Source organism: Sarcophilus harrisii, chromosome 3, assembly GCF_902635505.1.
Source record: "Sarcophilus harrisii chromosome 3, mSarHar1.11, whole genome shotgun sequence".
Taxonomy (NCBI): domain Eukaryota; kingdom Metazoa; phylum Chordata; class Mammalia; order Dasyuromorphia; family Dasyuridae; genus Sarcophilus; species Sarcophilus harrisii.
In genome coordinates, this window is record NC_045428.1 from 69,206,611 (window position 1) to 69,223,441 (window position 16,831).

Below are 16,831 nucleotides of genomic sequence, written 5' to 3' on the forward strand. Positions count from 1 at the left end.
AATAAGAGGGAATGAGTTAATTTGATACTCAATTTTAAGACAATTAAAGGTAAATAAATAATAATTTTTAAAATTAACAATATTTTTGCAAAAGATGAAAAAAGTACAGAATTTGAATAAATTCTGTTAAGTCCTTCAAAATCTGATATCTTCTTAGCTTTCCTCTGCAATGCTCTACAATCCATGGCCACTAGCTTTCTTGTTCTTGCTCACTCATAACATTCCATTTCCTAACCCTGTACTTTTTCACTGGTTATTACTCATGTCTGTAATGCTATCCCTCTCTTCAACTGCATCACTTAGTTGTTTTGGATTTCTTTAAGATTCAGATTCAAGACTACTTTCTGCAAGATGCTTATCTAACTACACATCCTACCACCCTACCACCATTGCTTTCCTCTGGAATTATCTTCCATTTACATTGTTTGTCTCCATTTATTATATAGTTGTTTGCAGTTGTCTTCCTGAATAAGGTTGAGCTCTTTGAGGATAAGGATCATGTTCTTGATTTTCATGATCTCCCCAGTGTTAGCACTGTATCTGGCACATATAAATATTTAATAAATGTATGTTGATTGATTGAAAATTAAACCAATATATTTAATGCAAAGGGAATGGTACATAAAGATAGCAAAACATAAACAGAAAATATAATTCAATAAGAAAGACTAAGAAGGGCCCCAAAGAGAGATTACACAGGAGTATAAAGGTGTCTACATAATGAATACTTCAAGAAATGAATCTGTTAGCACTGGAAATGGCAAAAAATCAAATTGCAACAAAAGTAAATGAAACTGATTATATTTATTTTAACAGATAAGAAACAACACCTTACTGTTGTGGTAGTCATACCTGAATCAGCTGGTAAATATATTCAGAAAATCAAATTGTTAAGGTAAATATTCAGATGAACACAAAGAATTAGCATGAGAAAAAGAACATACAATTAAAGCAACACCAATTCTACCTATTTAAATGTGTCTTTGGTGCCACTACCATCTTCTATTGTAACCATTTCCTATCAATATTTATTTAGCCAAAGAAATCAGTTTTTATAATGACTCCCACAGAGTCTAAAAGCCACTTAGTAAACAAACACAAGTTATTTGGCAAATGCTAACAAGGTACAGCAGTCAAGGGCAACACTAGTTTAGAATATAAACTGATCTATAAAGTCCTGGGAGAAAAGTGACAAGGTGTGAGAAGTACTGCCTCATAAAACAGAAAAGCAATAGATAAAAAAATTTTGAGTTTAGCAAGAAATTCAACTAAATAAAACTACTAAATAAAATCATTCAAAGAGCTTTTAAGGATGAAAGTAGGACAAAAAACTTCAAAGAATGAAAAGATCAGCAATAATCTTTCTAGTAATTTTTTTTACCATCAAGAATGATAAAGGATGTTATGTCTGGAGTCTAATATTGCAATTCTGAATAGGTTTATAAAGGAAGGGGAAATGCCCTGAAGACAACAAACATGGGAAAAACAGCTCAACCAGGATAGCAAGGGATGATACAGTGAGTCCAGGCACAAATGCCACCATTATAAATCAAGAGTATCAATCTAGCGCCCCTTGAAGTAGGGTTCCTAGATTCTCTTACATAGGAAACTGTATTAGTGATGGATTGAGCTCAGTGGAGAAGGGGGAGAAATCTCTTTCGAAACTAAACCAAGTGTGAATGGAAGAGGTCAGTGCAATAGGGAAGAGAAGATCTTATAACATTGCAGGTGACTTTAGATAACATGTTAGTAACAAAAATGCCTTCAGCATAAAAAATAAAATCCTTTGGCTTTCAAAGTCTCCATAACCTTGGCCCTTCCTGTCTTTTCTACTTTCTACTGTCTCCCATATACTCTGCAATGCATTGACTCTGGCCTCCTTTCTGCTACCCTCACAAGATTACAATTCTTCCAACCCTGAGCATTTTCTCTGGTTGTCTCCCATGCCTGAGAAGCTCTCTTTCGTCATCTACACCTTCTGACTTACCTAGCTTCCTTCAAGTCTAAATCACAACTTTCTGTAAGAAGCTTTTCCAGATTCACTCTTAATGCTAGTATCTTCCCTCTGTTGATTATCTCTATTGTGCTAGGGGATAGAAAAATTAAAGACTTGTTTACTCTAATCAATACAATGAACCTAAACATTTCCAAAGGAACCATGATGAAAAAAATGCTATCCACCTCCAGAAAGTGAACTGATAAATTCAGTGGAAAATGTATAAATTTTTCACTTTCTTTTTTGCTTTAAAAAGAATGTTAAAATAAATAATAAATTGAAAAGTAAAAGGCATAAGTGAAGATGAAGATCATATTCTAGGCTTAGGAGAAAATCTTATTCAAAGAAATGGAGGAAGAAAGTGGAATGTCTGGATCAAAGAGTACATGAAAGGAAGTAAACTGGAAAAATAAACTAGAAACAGAAAATGAAGAGCTTAAAATGACAAATAAAGGGATCTGCATTTTATATTAAAATTCAGCTTTTTTTTGATGAGGGGGCCAATGAAGATTCTTAATCAAGTACAGGAGTTATATAGTCAGATTTTTAGTAATAACTTTTCATCTGTGTAGTGGATAAATTGGAGAAGAGAGAATACAATCAAGAAAAACAATTAAAGTACTAATGCATTGATGTGCTGCCAAGGTCTGAACTAAAATGGAGGGGTAAATGAAGAGAGAAATGGATAAGGGAAAAATTGTAGAGAAAGAAGCAGCAAGACACAACAATTAATTACACATGGGGCCAAGGGAAAATGAAGCAGCAAGAATATTACTCAATAGGTTGGAGCTGGATATCTAAAATATCAGTGATAGCCTTGAAAAAGATAAAGATTTATGAAAAATTATAAGGGCAATGGAAGGCTATTATTCCTTAGGTACTCAAATGTATAGATTCTCAGAATATGTCCTAATACTGAGCAAGTGACAAAAGTTGCTATTTCTGCAATGGTATATATAATACAAGATCATAATACTATACAAGATGTAAGAAGGTAATTAGCGCTAACCATAGCCTATGAAGCCTTCATAAGATACATTATGAACTTTTGTTGCTGACTCCAGGCTATTGTTCTAAACAAGTTGCAGAGTGTTTTTTCTCAGCCTGAACACCAAGAAGCAAAAGTTAGAATCACAAGACATTTAGCAGCTACCACAAAACAGGGATGAGAGTGCTTAGAATAATATATTCCAAAAGATAGAATATAAAGACTTTCAACTAAGAAAAACTAATCTGGTAGAATGATATATAACCGTAAAGGGAAAAAATAGACTATTAAAGAAATACAGTAGAGGATCTTCAAGCATTCCAGGAAAAAAAAAAAGGCCTCAATGTACTAACTAAACACTTTAAAATGGGGGCAGCTAGATGTCACTTAACTCCAATTGCCTCAGGAAAAAAAAAAAAAAAGTTAAACTCTTTGTAATGTAAATGAAATGCAGGAGTCAATAGATACATTTGATCATTTTGAAGGAACTATTTGAGGAGAAACTTTTTATCTACTAATAAGGGAAGAAAAATCAAGGTTAACCAGAGAACCTTAATAATATCTTCAAAGGGTCATAGAGAAAGTTAAGATAGGCAGAGTTTTGGGGTAGTTTTATTCTGTTTTGTAGTCTTAAAAGAAGGAAGAAATGGGAGGAATGGGAGAAAAAATATGGGGAGAAGTGGAGGAGAGAAAGATAAATGCTTATCTCACATAATAGAAATGAGGAGGTGAAGATTATACAAACATGGAGGGAGGGAAGGTTAGGGAACAGGCTTCACTTACACCTGAAGCAAAGAAAGCTTGAACACACAGTTACAAATACACACAAAAAGTATGAGGTAAATACAGATCAAATTCAACAGTAGGAGAGGAAAGGAAGAGGACAAAAAGCAGGGGCGTGTTGTCAATCACCAGTCATGAAGTATTAAGTACCTACTATATGCCAGGCACTGTGCTAAGCACTGGGGATACAAAGAAACAAAAAATAGTCCTTGATCCCAAGGAGGTTAGAACCTAATGAGAGAGACAGTATCTAAACAACTGTGTACAAAGTGGATTTATACATGACAAGTTGGAAGTCATTAGCAGAGGGAAAGCAGGGGCATGAAGAACAATCAGGAAAGGCTTCCTGCAGAAAGTGAGATGTTGGCGGGTACTTGAGAGAGGTAAAAGGGGACAGAGGTGGAGACAAGAAGGAAGAGAATTCTAGGCACAGAGGATAGTCAGTGAAAATTCAGGAAAACCAGACAAGAATGTCTTGTGTGAGGAACAAGGGTGCCACTGGCACTGGATCACAGAATACATGGTGAGGGAAGGTAAGCAAGGTGTAAGAAGATCAGAAAGGTAGAAGGAAAAGCAGGCTATAGAACATTTTGAAATCCAAGAAGAATTTTATATTTAACCCTGAGATAGAGAGCCAATGGAGCTACTGAATAGGGGGAAATCTGTACTTTATGATGATCAGTCTGACAGGTGAATGAAGGATGGCCTGGAGAAAGGAAGGATGAGACAGAGAGGCCAATCGGGAGAGACTGCAATGGTCCAGGCCAAAAACGATAAAGGCTGAGACAGGTGTTGGGAGTGGCAAAGAGAGAAGAAGATATGTATAAGAGATGGGATGGTGGCAAAATGAATAGGACTAGCCAATATACTGAATATAGGGGATGTGAGTGAGAAGACTTAAGCTGGGAACCTGGATGGCTGGGAAGATGGTGGTACCAATAGTAACAGGGAAGATCAGAAGAGGGGAGTTATAATGTTCTCTTCTCTAAATTGTAATGTTCTCTGGGAACAGCTTTCTTGGGAGGCTTCTGGGAGCAGCTTTAGTTTCAGTTCAGTGTAATAATCACCTCAAATTCAGCCAGAAGTTAAAGTCTAGATCCTTTATTGTCTCTGTCCAAGTCTTGTCCTTCCTTGGGCCCAATTAGCTTTCTTAGAGACCTATCTCTCCCTGGTTCCAAGAGCTCTTGCCATTAGTCCTTTGTCTCTTCCAGCTTCAGCCTCTAGCTCCCTCCAAATCTCTCCAGCCAGTGCAAAGGTGGAAGTTGGAATGAATCTGACTCTGCCTCCGAGAGAGTGGGATTGTGGGTTTCTGTCTTCCCTCGTTCTGCCCAACTTGTGAATCTTCTCAACTTGTGAATCTCCTCAACTGAATCCTAGCTCTGAATCTCCCAAAGTGCATCCTGGTTGAGGCTCCTAGCTTATATATATGCTCTCTTAAAGGTGTGAACTCTAATAAGTACTAAGTACATAAGCATTGTCTCTATCAATTCCAGTGACTTAGCACCTTGTTTCAAGTTCTGACCCATAACAGGGTGTGATTGAGTGAGTTCAGTTTTGGACATGCTGAGTTTAAGATATCTATAAGGCATCCAGGCTGAGAGGGTCAGCAGTCAGCTAGAGATTTAAAATGGAAAACATGATAGGGAATGAATTACTCATAAACAAAACAAACCACAGCATCAGAGGAAGAAAGAGGGATTTAAAAAGAAGAGAAGAAAAAAATAAAAACTCAATCCTGGAAGCAGAATAATGGAGAGATAAGGCAGTAAAGTAGAAACAAATTACAACATCATTTATGTTCACATGTTAGAAATACTCATTTTTTAACCACTTCTTTTTTGTAAAAGAGAATGGGGGGACAAAGTACAGGAAAAATACAAGAATGATTAAATAAGAAAAAATAAATAGTTAACCTTGTATGCAAATATGATAAATTCATCTACATAACAGAAAATGATAAAAGCATTATTAAAAAGCAGAATTCAAAAAACTTATATGTAATATACTTAAAATACACTTTTAAAATATAGGTCTTGAATAAAATATATCATACTTCAGATGAACTCAAAAAAATAAGCATAACAATCATGATTTCAGACAAAGTAACAATAAAAATATCTCTGACAGAGAAAAGCAGGGACACTTCATTATGTTCAAAAGCAGCATAGGTAAAATAATAATAGTACATATATGTATATGTGATGTATATGATGATAACTAGCATTAGATAGCACTTAAAAGTTTGCAGAGCACTTTCATTTTATTACATAAACATATATAATCACATACTAAACAGCATATTATTTAAATATTTAAAAGATAAATCAATCAAATTGCAGGTAAATACAGATGACAAAATCTCAATGTATCTACCTACCTATTAGACTTAAGACAAATTGAATAAAAACATAAATAAGCAGTATTACATTCAAATTTTAGAAAAATCTAAGACAATAGATATCTGGGTAGATAGTGAATGAGAACAGAGCAGAATTCATCTATTTCTCAAATATGCATAGCACTTTTATAAAAAATTAACCATGTAATAGGAAAAAATCCTTCACAAATGCAGAAAAAACTAAATATAACATTTGCTAATCATAAAGGTCATTTGAAGAAAGAAATAAAAATATTTGGAGATTAACTGAGGAAGGTCAGGGGACTTTCTAGTTCAGGGACAAAACAAAGATACTCATTATCATCACCATTATTGAATATAGTAGTAGAAATGATGGATTTAGCAATAAAGCAATAAACAAAACTGAAAGAATAAACTTGGGCAAAGAGGAAACAAAACAACATTTTTTACAAATGACACGACCATGTATCTAGAGAAAACTAAAGAATCAACCAAAAAATTAATTGAAATAATAAATTCAGCAAAGTTTCAGCATATAAAAATCAATTCACACAAATCATCAATATTTATTGTATGTTACCAACAAAATCCATCAGAAAGAGGTAGAAATACAAGTAACTAAAGTATGTACAAAATACTTAGGATTTTCTCTTCCAAGACATACACAGGAATTAGATAAATGCAACAAATACTTAATACAAATAAAGGTGGACTGAAATAATTTAAGAACAATTTTTAAAGACATTAGACTTTTGATCATTGCAAAGGTCAAATAGGATTCTGGAAAACTGAAGATGATTCCTTGTTCTAACCTACTGACCAAGAAGTAATGGACTCAAGATATAGAATAACACATATTTTCAGGTACAGATGATAAGAGAATTACTTTGTTTGGCTACATATATTTGTTAAAAAGGGCTTCTTTTCCCGTTGGGAGTGAGGAAATAGCATACAAGGATAGGAAGGAAAACAGTGAGGAAGAGAGAGAGAGAGAGGGAAGAGGGAGAAAGAGAAAGGGAAGTAAAGAAAGAAGAAGGAAGGAATAGCTATTGGAGAAAGGGAAGAAAAGAGGAAGGAAGAGAGGGAGGGAAGGAGAAAGGAAGGGAGAGAGAGAGGGAGAAAGGGAAGAAGAGGGGGTAGAAGGAAGGGAGGAAGAGAGGAAGGAAGGGAGAGAGAGAGAGAAATGAAAGGAGGGAGAGAGAGAGAGAAGAAGGGAAAGATGGAGAGAGGAAGGGAGGGAGAGAAGAAATGTGGGAGAAAGGGAGGGGAAAAAGGCAGGGAGAGAAGAAGGGAGAGAGAGGAGGAGGGAGAGAGGAAGGAAGGTGGGAGGGAGGAGCGAAGGAAGGAAAGAAGGAAAATGTTAGGGAGGGGTCAATGAAGAATCTTTTTTAATGCAAAGAAAAGTTCAAAAAGAACTACAAATGAGCAGGTTACTTTTGAAAGCTAAACCTCCATTTTATCTGGTGTTTCAGATATTTTGAACAAAATTAAATAAACAATACATATATGTAAGTATAAAGGAACTAGTTGGTTTTACCAGAGAAGTTGAACAGAGAAACAAGGGAGAGATGAGGAGACAGGTCCCAAGAAAAGCCCTCCCATCCCTTGTTGTGAACTGCAAGTATGACCCATATTGGGATAATCTTGGTGAAGATCCTAGTGAAAAGGATGCAACATGTAGGTGAACTCTTGAGAGTTGTATAAGCATATCAAAACTTTCCTGCCCAAAAAGAGTCTAAGAAATGAATACCATTCCTGTCTAATATTCTCTGAGGAATATGAATTATGTACGGAGCCCAAATTCTTTGGGACTGGAAACAACTACACTAAGTCTGAGACATGCCCAATGCCTGTAAAATATTAAGTACATAAATACTTGTTGACTGACTGATATCCATATGCCTCAAAGTTAGACTATGACCAGTGGACCTGAAAATATAGACTTACCCTCAAAAAGTATGAAAACTAAACATGCAAAGATAATACACCATGCCATGCCACATGCATCTTCATGAACCTTTCTATTTGTTCTCCTGTATGCAATCAAATGTCAATCAACTAAGCAACAAGCAGTTATAAAGTACCTACCGTATACAAGGTAGTTGTATGATCCTGATCAAATCACTTCACCCTCTTTGCCTCAGTTCCTCATCTGTAAAATGAACTGGGGAAAGAAGCAACAGAGCACTCTAGTGTCTCTGCCAAGAGAATCCGAAACGGACATAGGGACAAGGAGCTGGACATAAATGAAATGACTGAACAACAGATTCTAAACTTAATGGTGAATAAATTTGCTAGCAGGTACAGAACTGAATAAACAAGACACAAACTCATTTTAGAGTTATCTGGATGGGAACAAAGTAAATCATCACAATGTGAATCCAGCCTTAGAGGAAAGGTGTTGACAAAACAGGTCATACCTTGAAAACAGTAACCTATCTGTGGAAAATGTACAAAAGAAAAACAGAATAATATAATCATAATTCTGCTATGCTTGCTCTAGTGATCCTAAAATCTTATAGGATTCTGTTATAAGAACAGGAATCAGATATGATGGCAGCACAGAAATTATTCTCAGGCAACGAAGAATAAGCCTAGTCAACTCTAAGAGAATCACTTCTGCCTTGCTCTAAAAAGGGCCACTATTCCTATAATTAGAAGTCAAGGGTAGAGGAAAAAAAACCCTAAATTTACAAAATCCTATAAAGTTTCATATAAAGAAAAATCTACTTAAAATACTATCACCGCCATCCCCACTAAGGGACACCTGGATGAAACAGTATAAATAATTTCCTGATAGAGAGTATTCTTTTAAATCCTTTAGTGGATGGAGCCCTGGACTTAGAATCAGGAAGTCCTGAGTTAAAATCTGACTTCACATACTTACTAGCAGCTGTATGACCCTGGGCAAATCACTCATCTGTAAAATGGTGACAAAATTAGCACCTTCTCCACAGGTTGGTAAGGCAATCAAATGAAATAATTTTTATAAATTTTTTAAGCCTCAAAGTATTATATAAATATTAGCCATTCTTGTTATTTAAAAAATTAAAATGGCCCTCGGCCAATTCAGAAAAATAAATTTCTAATGAATTGAAATGTATTTCTCATTAAAAGGAAGGAAAAAACTTTATAAGTCAAAGTGGAGGAAAAAAACTTTCAACCAAAAGACAATATTATCTCTATGTCTTAAAAAAGTTTAAAAAATAGATATTGACTATTTTTGGAATAAAGATGTTTTTTTTTTTCCTACAGTATTCACATAATTAAGAAGTGCTTGCCTATTTCTTCTTCTCCTGAGATTTATAGAATAGTTACAATATTTTGACAACTAAACTAATCAATTTCTGTCTTGAACCTTAAGCTATAATCAAATTATTAAGATGTACACTATTTATATTCACTTAACAATAACTGAATTTTTAAAACAATGAAATATGTCATAAACATTAGAGACTTACCCTTTGAGATCACTAATAAGACTGTTCTTTTCCTGGACTATCCGTTTGTGATGCATTCGATGGAAATCACGTTCTTTCTGAGCCTTCAATAAATCTTCTCTAGCTTTACTGTAGACAAAAATATGACCAAAAACTACCATTCAATTACTTATGGTATCTTCCTAAAAAGAGAACACTAACAAAATAACAAGTAATTTAATAACTGTCAGTAGTTTCAAATCCAAAACTGCATGTTATTCAAAATTCTATGCAAAATTATTTCCTATATAAGTCTCAGTAATGGTGCATAATCATCATCACAATTAATAATTTTGAAAGAGGCAGAAATAAGTACTCCTAAAACCATGACTCCTAAAATAACTCTATCAAATTATATTTAATGTATTCAGTGAGGAAATGACAGAAATCTAGCATGCAAATATTACTATGAAGTCTCTTCTATAACATAAAAATATATTAATCATATGTGTACAGCACTTTAAGTATTGCAACACACTCAACATATTATCTCATTTGACTGAGACTCAATGAGAATTTTATTATCAATGGATTTAATGAATAGAATTCTAACGAAGAAATAAATTTTCTTTAAAGCTTAACTTTGAATCATTTGAAAATACAATTGATTAATGAATTTGTATTTGTCTTACATAAAATATAAAACGTTTACATCAATAAAAATGTTAATACAGTTCAATCGGTTGGTTGGTTGGTCTTCTTTTTGAAGACCACCAAAATGACATCACTATGTGAGAGTCAACTTAAAGTACATGTCTGACTGTGGCTAATCAGACCACTACGAGTTCAGAATGTTATGTCACAGGTTGGACACATAAAGCCTTTATGAACATTGAGGGGTAGTTTCTCTAATTTTGTTCATTTCACATTTCTTCTGAGCTAATTCTATTCTGCTTTGCTGATATAGCCCAGCACCTTCTCTAATAGGGACATTCTATGCTGGGTGGTCCTGTCTCCCATGTCTCCTGTGTCATATAATCAATTCTAAAGTTCTTAAAAGAGACCTTGAGCTAGTCCTAGTATTGCTTTTTCTGACCATCTTGTGATGCTTGCTCCATTTAAGTTCTCCATACAATAATCAAGGCTGTGTACTTGCTTCTATGCTTTTTAACATGTTTTCATGTCAAATCCATTGGAAATAGACTGATTTAACCATTTATTTCAGAGTTCAAATTATTAATCATGAATAAAAATTGTCTTCAAGCTATTTTTTTTTTAGCTTTAAGTATGAAAGTGAAAGATAATGTGCTGTAGTAAATATTAAAAGTTCATCTCAGAGTTGGGAAAATCTGAGTTTAAGACCTGCTCCTGGCACTCCAGCTGTGTGACCATAGGAAGGTCACTCACTATCTCAGCATCATCCACTGAGACACTGCAAGAAGTGGAAATCAAGAAGTACATTACAAATGTGCAGACACACAGCTAGGAAAAATGGAATAGCTGGCTGATTGGGTGCAGCAAAAATGGCCGACTTGATTCTGTGGAGGATGTGAAGAGAAAAGAAAGTATATCTATAAATAAGTATGTTTACAAATAATCAATTTAATGCTTTTAAGCTGCGTTTAAAAACTTATTTGTGATTCATATGAAAAGACAAGAAAGCAAACTTTTTAAAGTTACTATATTTTTCTACTATTGATTTTTTTTCAGAAAGTTTAATTAGTACTGTTTATATTTTCACAACTGTTAACTTTTGAGTAAAATAGTTTAAATGTTTTTATGGTGATGTCTCTCCCATTATGAACTCTCAGACATGTTTATAACAAGAAGTACATAAAAATAAATCTAAAGAATACAGTTCTTTATATAAGTGATAACTTTAATTAAATCCATAATTAAGATTCTGGAATATTCAAAGGAACTATTTCAAGCCAAACCAATATGGCATTTCTGCTCATATAGAGTAAGATGGCACAACATAGAAGTCAAATGTTTTGATTTTTTTTGTAAGGGGTTTCTCAGCTAATCACTTTCAAATGCATCTGTCCACCTTTCTTTTTGGCAACATCATCAATATTTGCAGGCCTCAATGTATCCATACATTATATTATAATAATGCAAAAAGTCACACTTAACTTTTATGCTATAATAGACAATGTAATTTTTAAGGCAAGTAGGTAACTAATATGCTGGGCCTGCAGACAGGAAAACCCAAGTTTAAATTTGGCCTCAGACCCTAACTAGTATTGTGACCCTACACAAGTCATTTATCCCCTCCCTTTAAGCCTCAGTTTCCTCTACTGTAAGCCAGAGAAGGAAATGGCAAACCACTCTAATACCTTTGCCAAGAAAACCCATATCAGATCATAAAGAATCAGACATGGCTAACGAGTCTAAACAACAACCACATATCCCATATTCCTTTTAATTAAAAGTAAATAAGCAGGTCACAAATAAAATGTATATGTATATGTAATAAAATGTATTGCTAAATTCTTATACACTAATATGATATATATATTCATACAAGGCACTATGAAATTCTTTAGTCCATTTAGTGATTTGTTGAACTGATTACAAGTATCTAAAAAGCTATATTTATCAACATCTGACAAATAATATAAAAATATTCCTGGGATTGATGCCATTTTGAACAATTACTACTGTCAATCTATTGTAAATTAATTTAGCCATTTACTTTATACTTCAAATTATTAATCAATAAAAAAGTATTTTTAAGCTTAGCTTTAAGTAAAAAGGTGAGAAATACTGTGGTGTAGTGGATTTAAAGACTAGGTTCAAAGTGTGCCTGTTTGTCATATCCTTCAGCTGTATAAACAAGGGAAGTTCATTCAACATACAAATGTCTTCTAAGGAACTCTCTATGATCATAAATTACAGCAATTTATGATCAATGAATCAATGAAAGGAGATTCCACATTAGAGTAGAGTAATGAAATCATATGTTTGAAACAAAAACACCATGAAAACATTTCAGTCATAGTTCAGCAATACTGCACTATTTTGCTCCATGTGTGAAATTAATCCAGTTACCTTTAAAAATAAATCAAAGGAACTTAAGGTACTCTTAGTATTTATCAAGTAATAGCCTACAGATAGTTTTATGTTGGCAACCATTTTTGATTACAATTGATAATACTATTTCTTAATGATTCAGATGGAGTTAGCAGATTATCTATCACCATTAAACAAAAGAATAATATAGTGCAACTATGTCTGGAGAAAATACCTTCTTAATTTAGCAAGCAATTACCTAAACACTAAAGTATGATTTGATGGCTCTCATTATTATATTAGTTTCCACAGCTATGCATGTTTCTAAAAGACATTAAATTAAACAGACCTTTGGAGAAGATAGGCACTGTCTGACCTTTTACAAGAAGTGAATTTCATAAGTGAAATATAGACTCCTTTAAAAAGCACTTCCTGTTACTTCTTCAAAATTTATTATTGTTTAATTTTGGTTTCCTTCCTATCGTTTTATTCTGGTGAAGACTAAAATAAAGTGTTTTATCATTTTCCAGGATACTACTTTTTCCCCTCTAGTTAATACTTGTTCCTATGATTTCTTCCCAGATATTTCTAATTATCTTCATTATTTTTCAATAAACTTTTTTCAATGTCTGCTGAATTTCCCTTAACAAAAACTAATGAAAATGAACTATGACAGTTTAAATATTGGTAGATTATAACAGATTCTATTATATACTATCTGTTTAAGTTCCATAATGCTAATGCAAGCCAAAGGCTCTTTTAAGTAGTTATTATGCAGGTCATAAGTGATCATAGGTGATCTAAAAAAGTCTCACAAGATTGAATCAAATACAAAGAATTATGAGTGGCCAATTTACCTCCAAAGTATGCTCACTTTCATAAACAAATGCAATTCTACTGTCCCATCATCTATAAAGATGCTCACTCCAAACTGTTTTCCTTTTTGGGGGGGGAAGGAGGGAAGAAGAGATTAAGTGGTTTGCCCAGATCAATATTAAGTAAATGTTAAATGTATAAGACCACATTTGAACTCAGGTCTTCCTGATTCCAGGGCCAATGCTCTATCCACTGAACCATCTAGCTGTCCCCCTCTGAACTTTTTTTCAAATTGCATAGTAACTGATGACCCAACTTACACTCTCACTTGCTCCAAATGGATAATTGTTCAAAAGATATGGATAGTTTTTGAAAAAAGAAATTAGAAACTATTAACAACCATTGTCCCAAATCAGTAATAATGCAGAAAAAAATGAAAAAGGGAAGATTCACATCACACACAGAAAAGTAGCTTATAATGAATGACAAAGGACAGAAATAATCAATGTTGGAGTTTTCAAAAGATAGGCACACTAATTACTATACCTGAATGAGGAACTGGTCTAATCATTTTGGAAAACAATTTTGAACTATATCAATAAAGTGGCTAAAATATAAGGTCTAATATAGAACAGCCACCCAGTATGTGCAAACAGTTATGGCCAAAACTAGTAGCCAAGAACTAGAAATGAAGTAGATGTCTACTGATTAAGAGAATGGCTTAAATTGTGATATTATTACTCCATAAGATACGATGAATCAAAGAAACCAAAGAAAGACTCACTCTAAACTATTGCAAAAAGTAGTAGAACCAAGAAAACTAAGCACAACAATAAAAGTAAAAACTGACTGCTGTGTGATTATAACGATATAAGTTTGTCCCTAAAGAAAAGATATGAAATTTGTCACCTTCCCTCTGTTTCGAGAACTAAGGAACTGAATACAGTCCAGTACACATACTATCAAATTTGAATGATGTTCAAAATTTTTTAAATTGATTTTGCTCTTTTTATTCTCTGCTCTTCTCTCAGTTCCCACAGTCCTTTTCTAATTGATCAAAAGTGTGTACCTTTCTACATTTGACTCTTCCAATGACAAATCATAGCTTTCCATCAAAAAATGTTGGAAATTCCTACCTCATTAGCAATCCTTTATTTTTCCTCTATAGGATTGTACTATATTTTGCAAGATTGGTGATTTTCATTTATAAAACTTTATAATTTTGCTTTGGAATTTCATATTCCAAACTCTCCTTTCATTTACTGTGGTCTATAGTCTTATGTGATACTGACAGTGACTTTTTGGTACTTGAAATTTTTATTGTCTCTTGCTTTGCATTGGGGGTCCATTGATTGGGAGAAAAAACCTATGATATAAAGAAAAAATGAAATGACAATAATAATGAATTCAAAAAAACAAGTTAGGACATGGATAAAATAGTATATAGCAAAGAAAGCATAACCAGGATAACCAGTATAATCATACTATAAAAAAAAAGAAAAAGAAAACAACACTAAAGATCTTAGAATTAGGATTAAATTCCATGACTAAATTTGTTTCCATGGGGCCAATGTCAAAATGTGCTTCCTTTTGGAGGAAAAAAGTCAACTACTTTGCATTTAATTACTTTGAATTTATTCTGAATATACTTTTATATTATATTGATACTTAGTATTTAACTACTTTGTATTACTTTTAATTTATTCTGAATATGATTTTGTATATGTTGAATAATCAAACAGAATACGGCTTTGAGAATATTTTGAGAATAAGGCTTTGCCATTTTTTTTTTTCTATCTGCCATGCTTAGCCCTAGCTTTATAAAGTGCTAGCCTTGGAATCAAGACGACTTAAATTTAAATCCTGTGACTCTGAAGAGGTCTTTTAACCCTCTCTCAGGACAAATTTCTTTATCTGCATAATAAAGGTAAAATTAAAGTCCAGGTTAACTCTAGATCTAAGATTACATAATCTTAGTAGGTGTTTACTTGGAAGTTTAAGTAGTACTTACCCAGTAAATTGCTTCTTAATTTGATTCAATTAACACTCATCCCCTGTCTCTACTTTGCACCAACTCTTTTCTCAGCCTCTCTAATCTAGTTTCTGACATAATCACTTAAATAAAAATGTTCTCTCCAAGATTATCAATAATCTCTTAAATGCTAAATCCAGTTGATGGTTCCTATATCTCATCCTTCTTGACTTCTGTAAAGTTCTTCACACACTGACATCTGGGATTCTCTTACATTACCGAGTTTTCATGAACTTGCTCACAAAATATCCTGCTAGCTTTCTCAGGCTCCTTTGATAATTATCCATATCTCATCGTGGGCATAAATATTTGAGCTCTGTAAGCTCTGTATTGGGCTTTTTCTCTATTTACTGACTCTCTCTTGATGGCCTCATCAGTAACCATATCACAGACTTCACAATACACATGTCCATGTTTCATCTCTCTCCCAAAGTCCATTCCCACATGACTTATTACTGGAAACCTTAACTCACAGGCATCTCAAATTCAACATACCTAAAATGGAAGGAATTATTATCTTTAAATCTACTTCTCCTCCTAACTTCCTTATTTTAAATAAGAGCATTTCCAAGTTTATAACCTCCCATTTTCACAACCTCAGAGTCATTCTTAACTTTTCATTCTTGTTCCAATCAACTGCCAAATCTGGTCAATTTTACCTCAACAATACCCTTCCACAATTGTCCCCTTTCTACTTACACAGCTACTATCTTACCAATTCTTACCTGAATTGCTACAATATTTTGCTAATTATTCTCCTTGATTTCAGTATCTCCCTTATTGAGTTTATTCTCTATATTTTGAAAGCATAGTTTTTTTTTTCCTCTATTCAGGAAATTACAATTCTTCTGTTTGATTTTTAAACTTTGAAGTCCTTACCTAATATGACTTCAGAATATTTTTTCAATTTTTTTCTCATTAATGCTCCTCCATCCACTTTTTAAGTCAAACTGTCCTTTTTGTTGTTTCTAATATAATATAATAATATAAATCTAATATAATATGCCTTTGCAGAAACTATCTCCCATGCTTGCAAAACATTCTCCCTTCACCTCTGCTTCTTGAAATATCCAACTCTTTTCAAGACTAAAATCAGATCAACCTCTTATACAATTTCCTTACTGATTCTTCTGTTTGTGATGACTCTCCAAGTCAAAATTATTTTGTATTTTCTTATCTGTGTATACAGGTAAAAAGATGTCTCTCCTAAAAGCACTTCACCTGCTTTTTTTCCACAAAAGTTTTGTCAACTGCTAAAATTCCTCTGATATATAAAACTTCAAAGGGCAAATAAAAGATATATAAATTTTTCTTTTTATTTTTAACACACTTCTCTAAAGAGATGAGAGATCCATTGGTGTGGGGACATTGTATGTTTCTAAACTTTTTGATATATTGATTGACTGATTTTTTTTTCCTTTTT

At 33.4% G+C, this 16,831-nt stretch overlaps 1 protein-coding gene across 4 annotated transcripts in view; it reads right to left on the reverse strand.

Annotated features, from left to right (window-relative positions):
* The window catches only part of SPAG16 (sperm associated antigen 16), a 1,146,423-nt gene that overhangs the window by 1,082,474 nt on the left and 47,118 nt on the right, over nt 1–16,831 (reverse strand). For all 4 annotated transcript variants that reach the window (XM_031958103.1, XM_031958102.1, XM_031958104.1 and 1 more), the window contains exon 6: nt 9,588–9,695. In XM_031958103.1, coding sequence (XP_031813963.1) covers nt 9,588–9,695 — 108 coding nt within the window. The remainder of the gene's footprint in view (nt 1–9,587; nt 9,696–16,831) is intronic.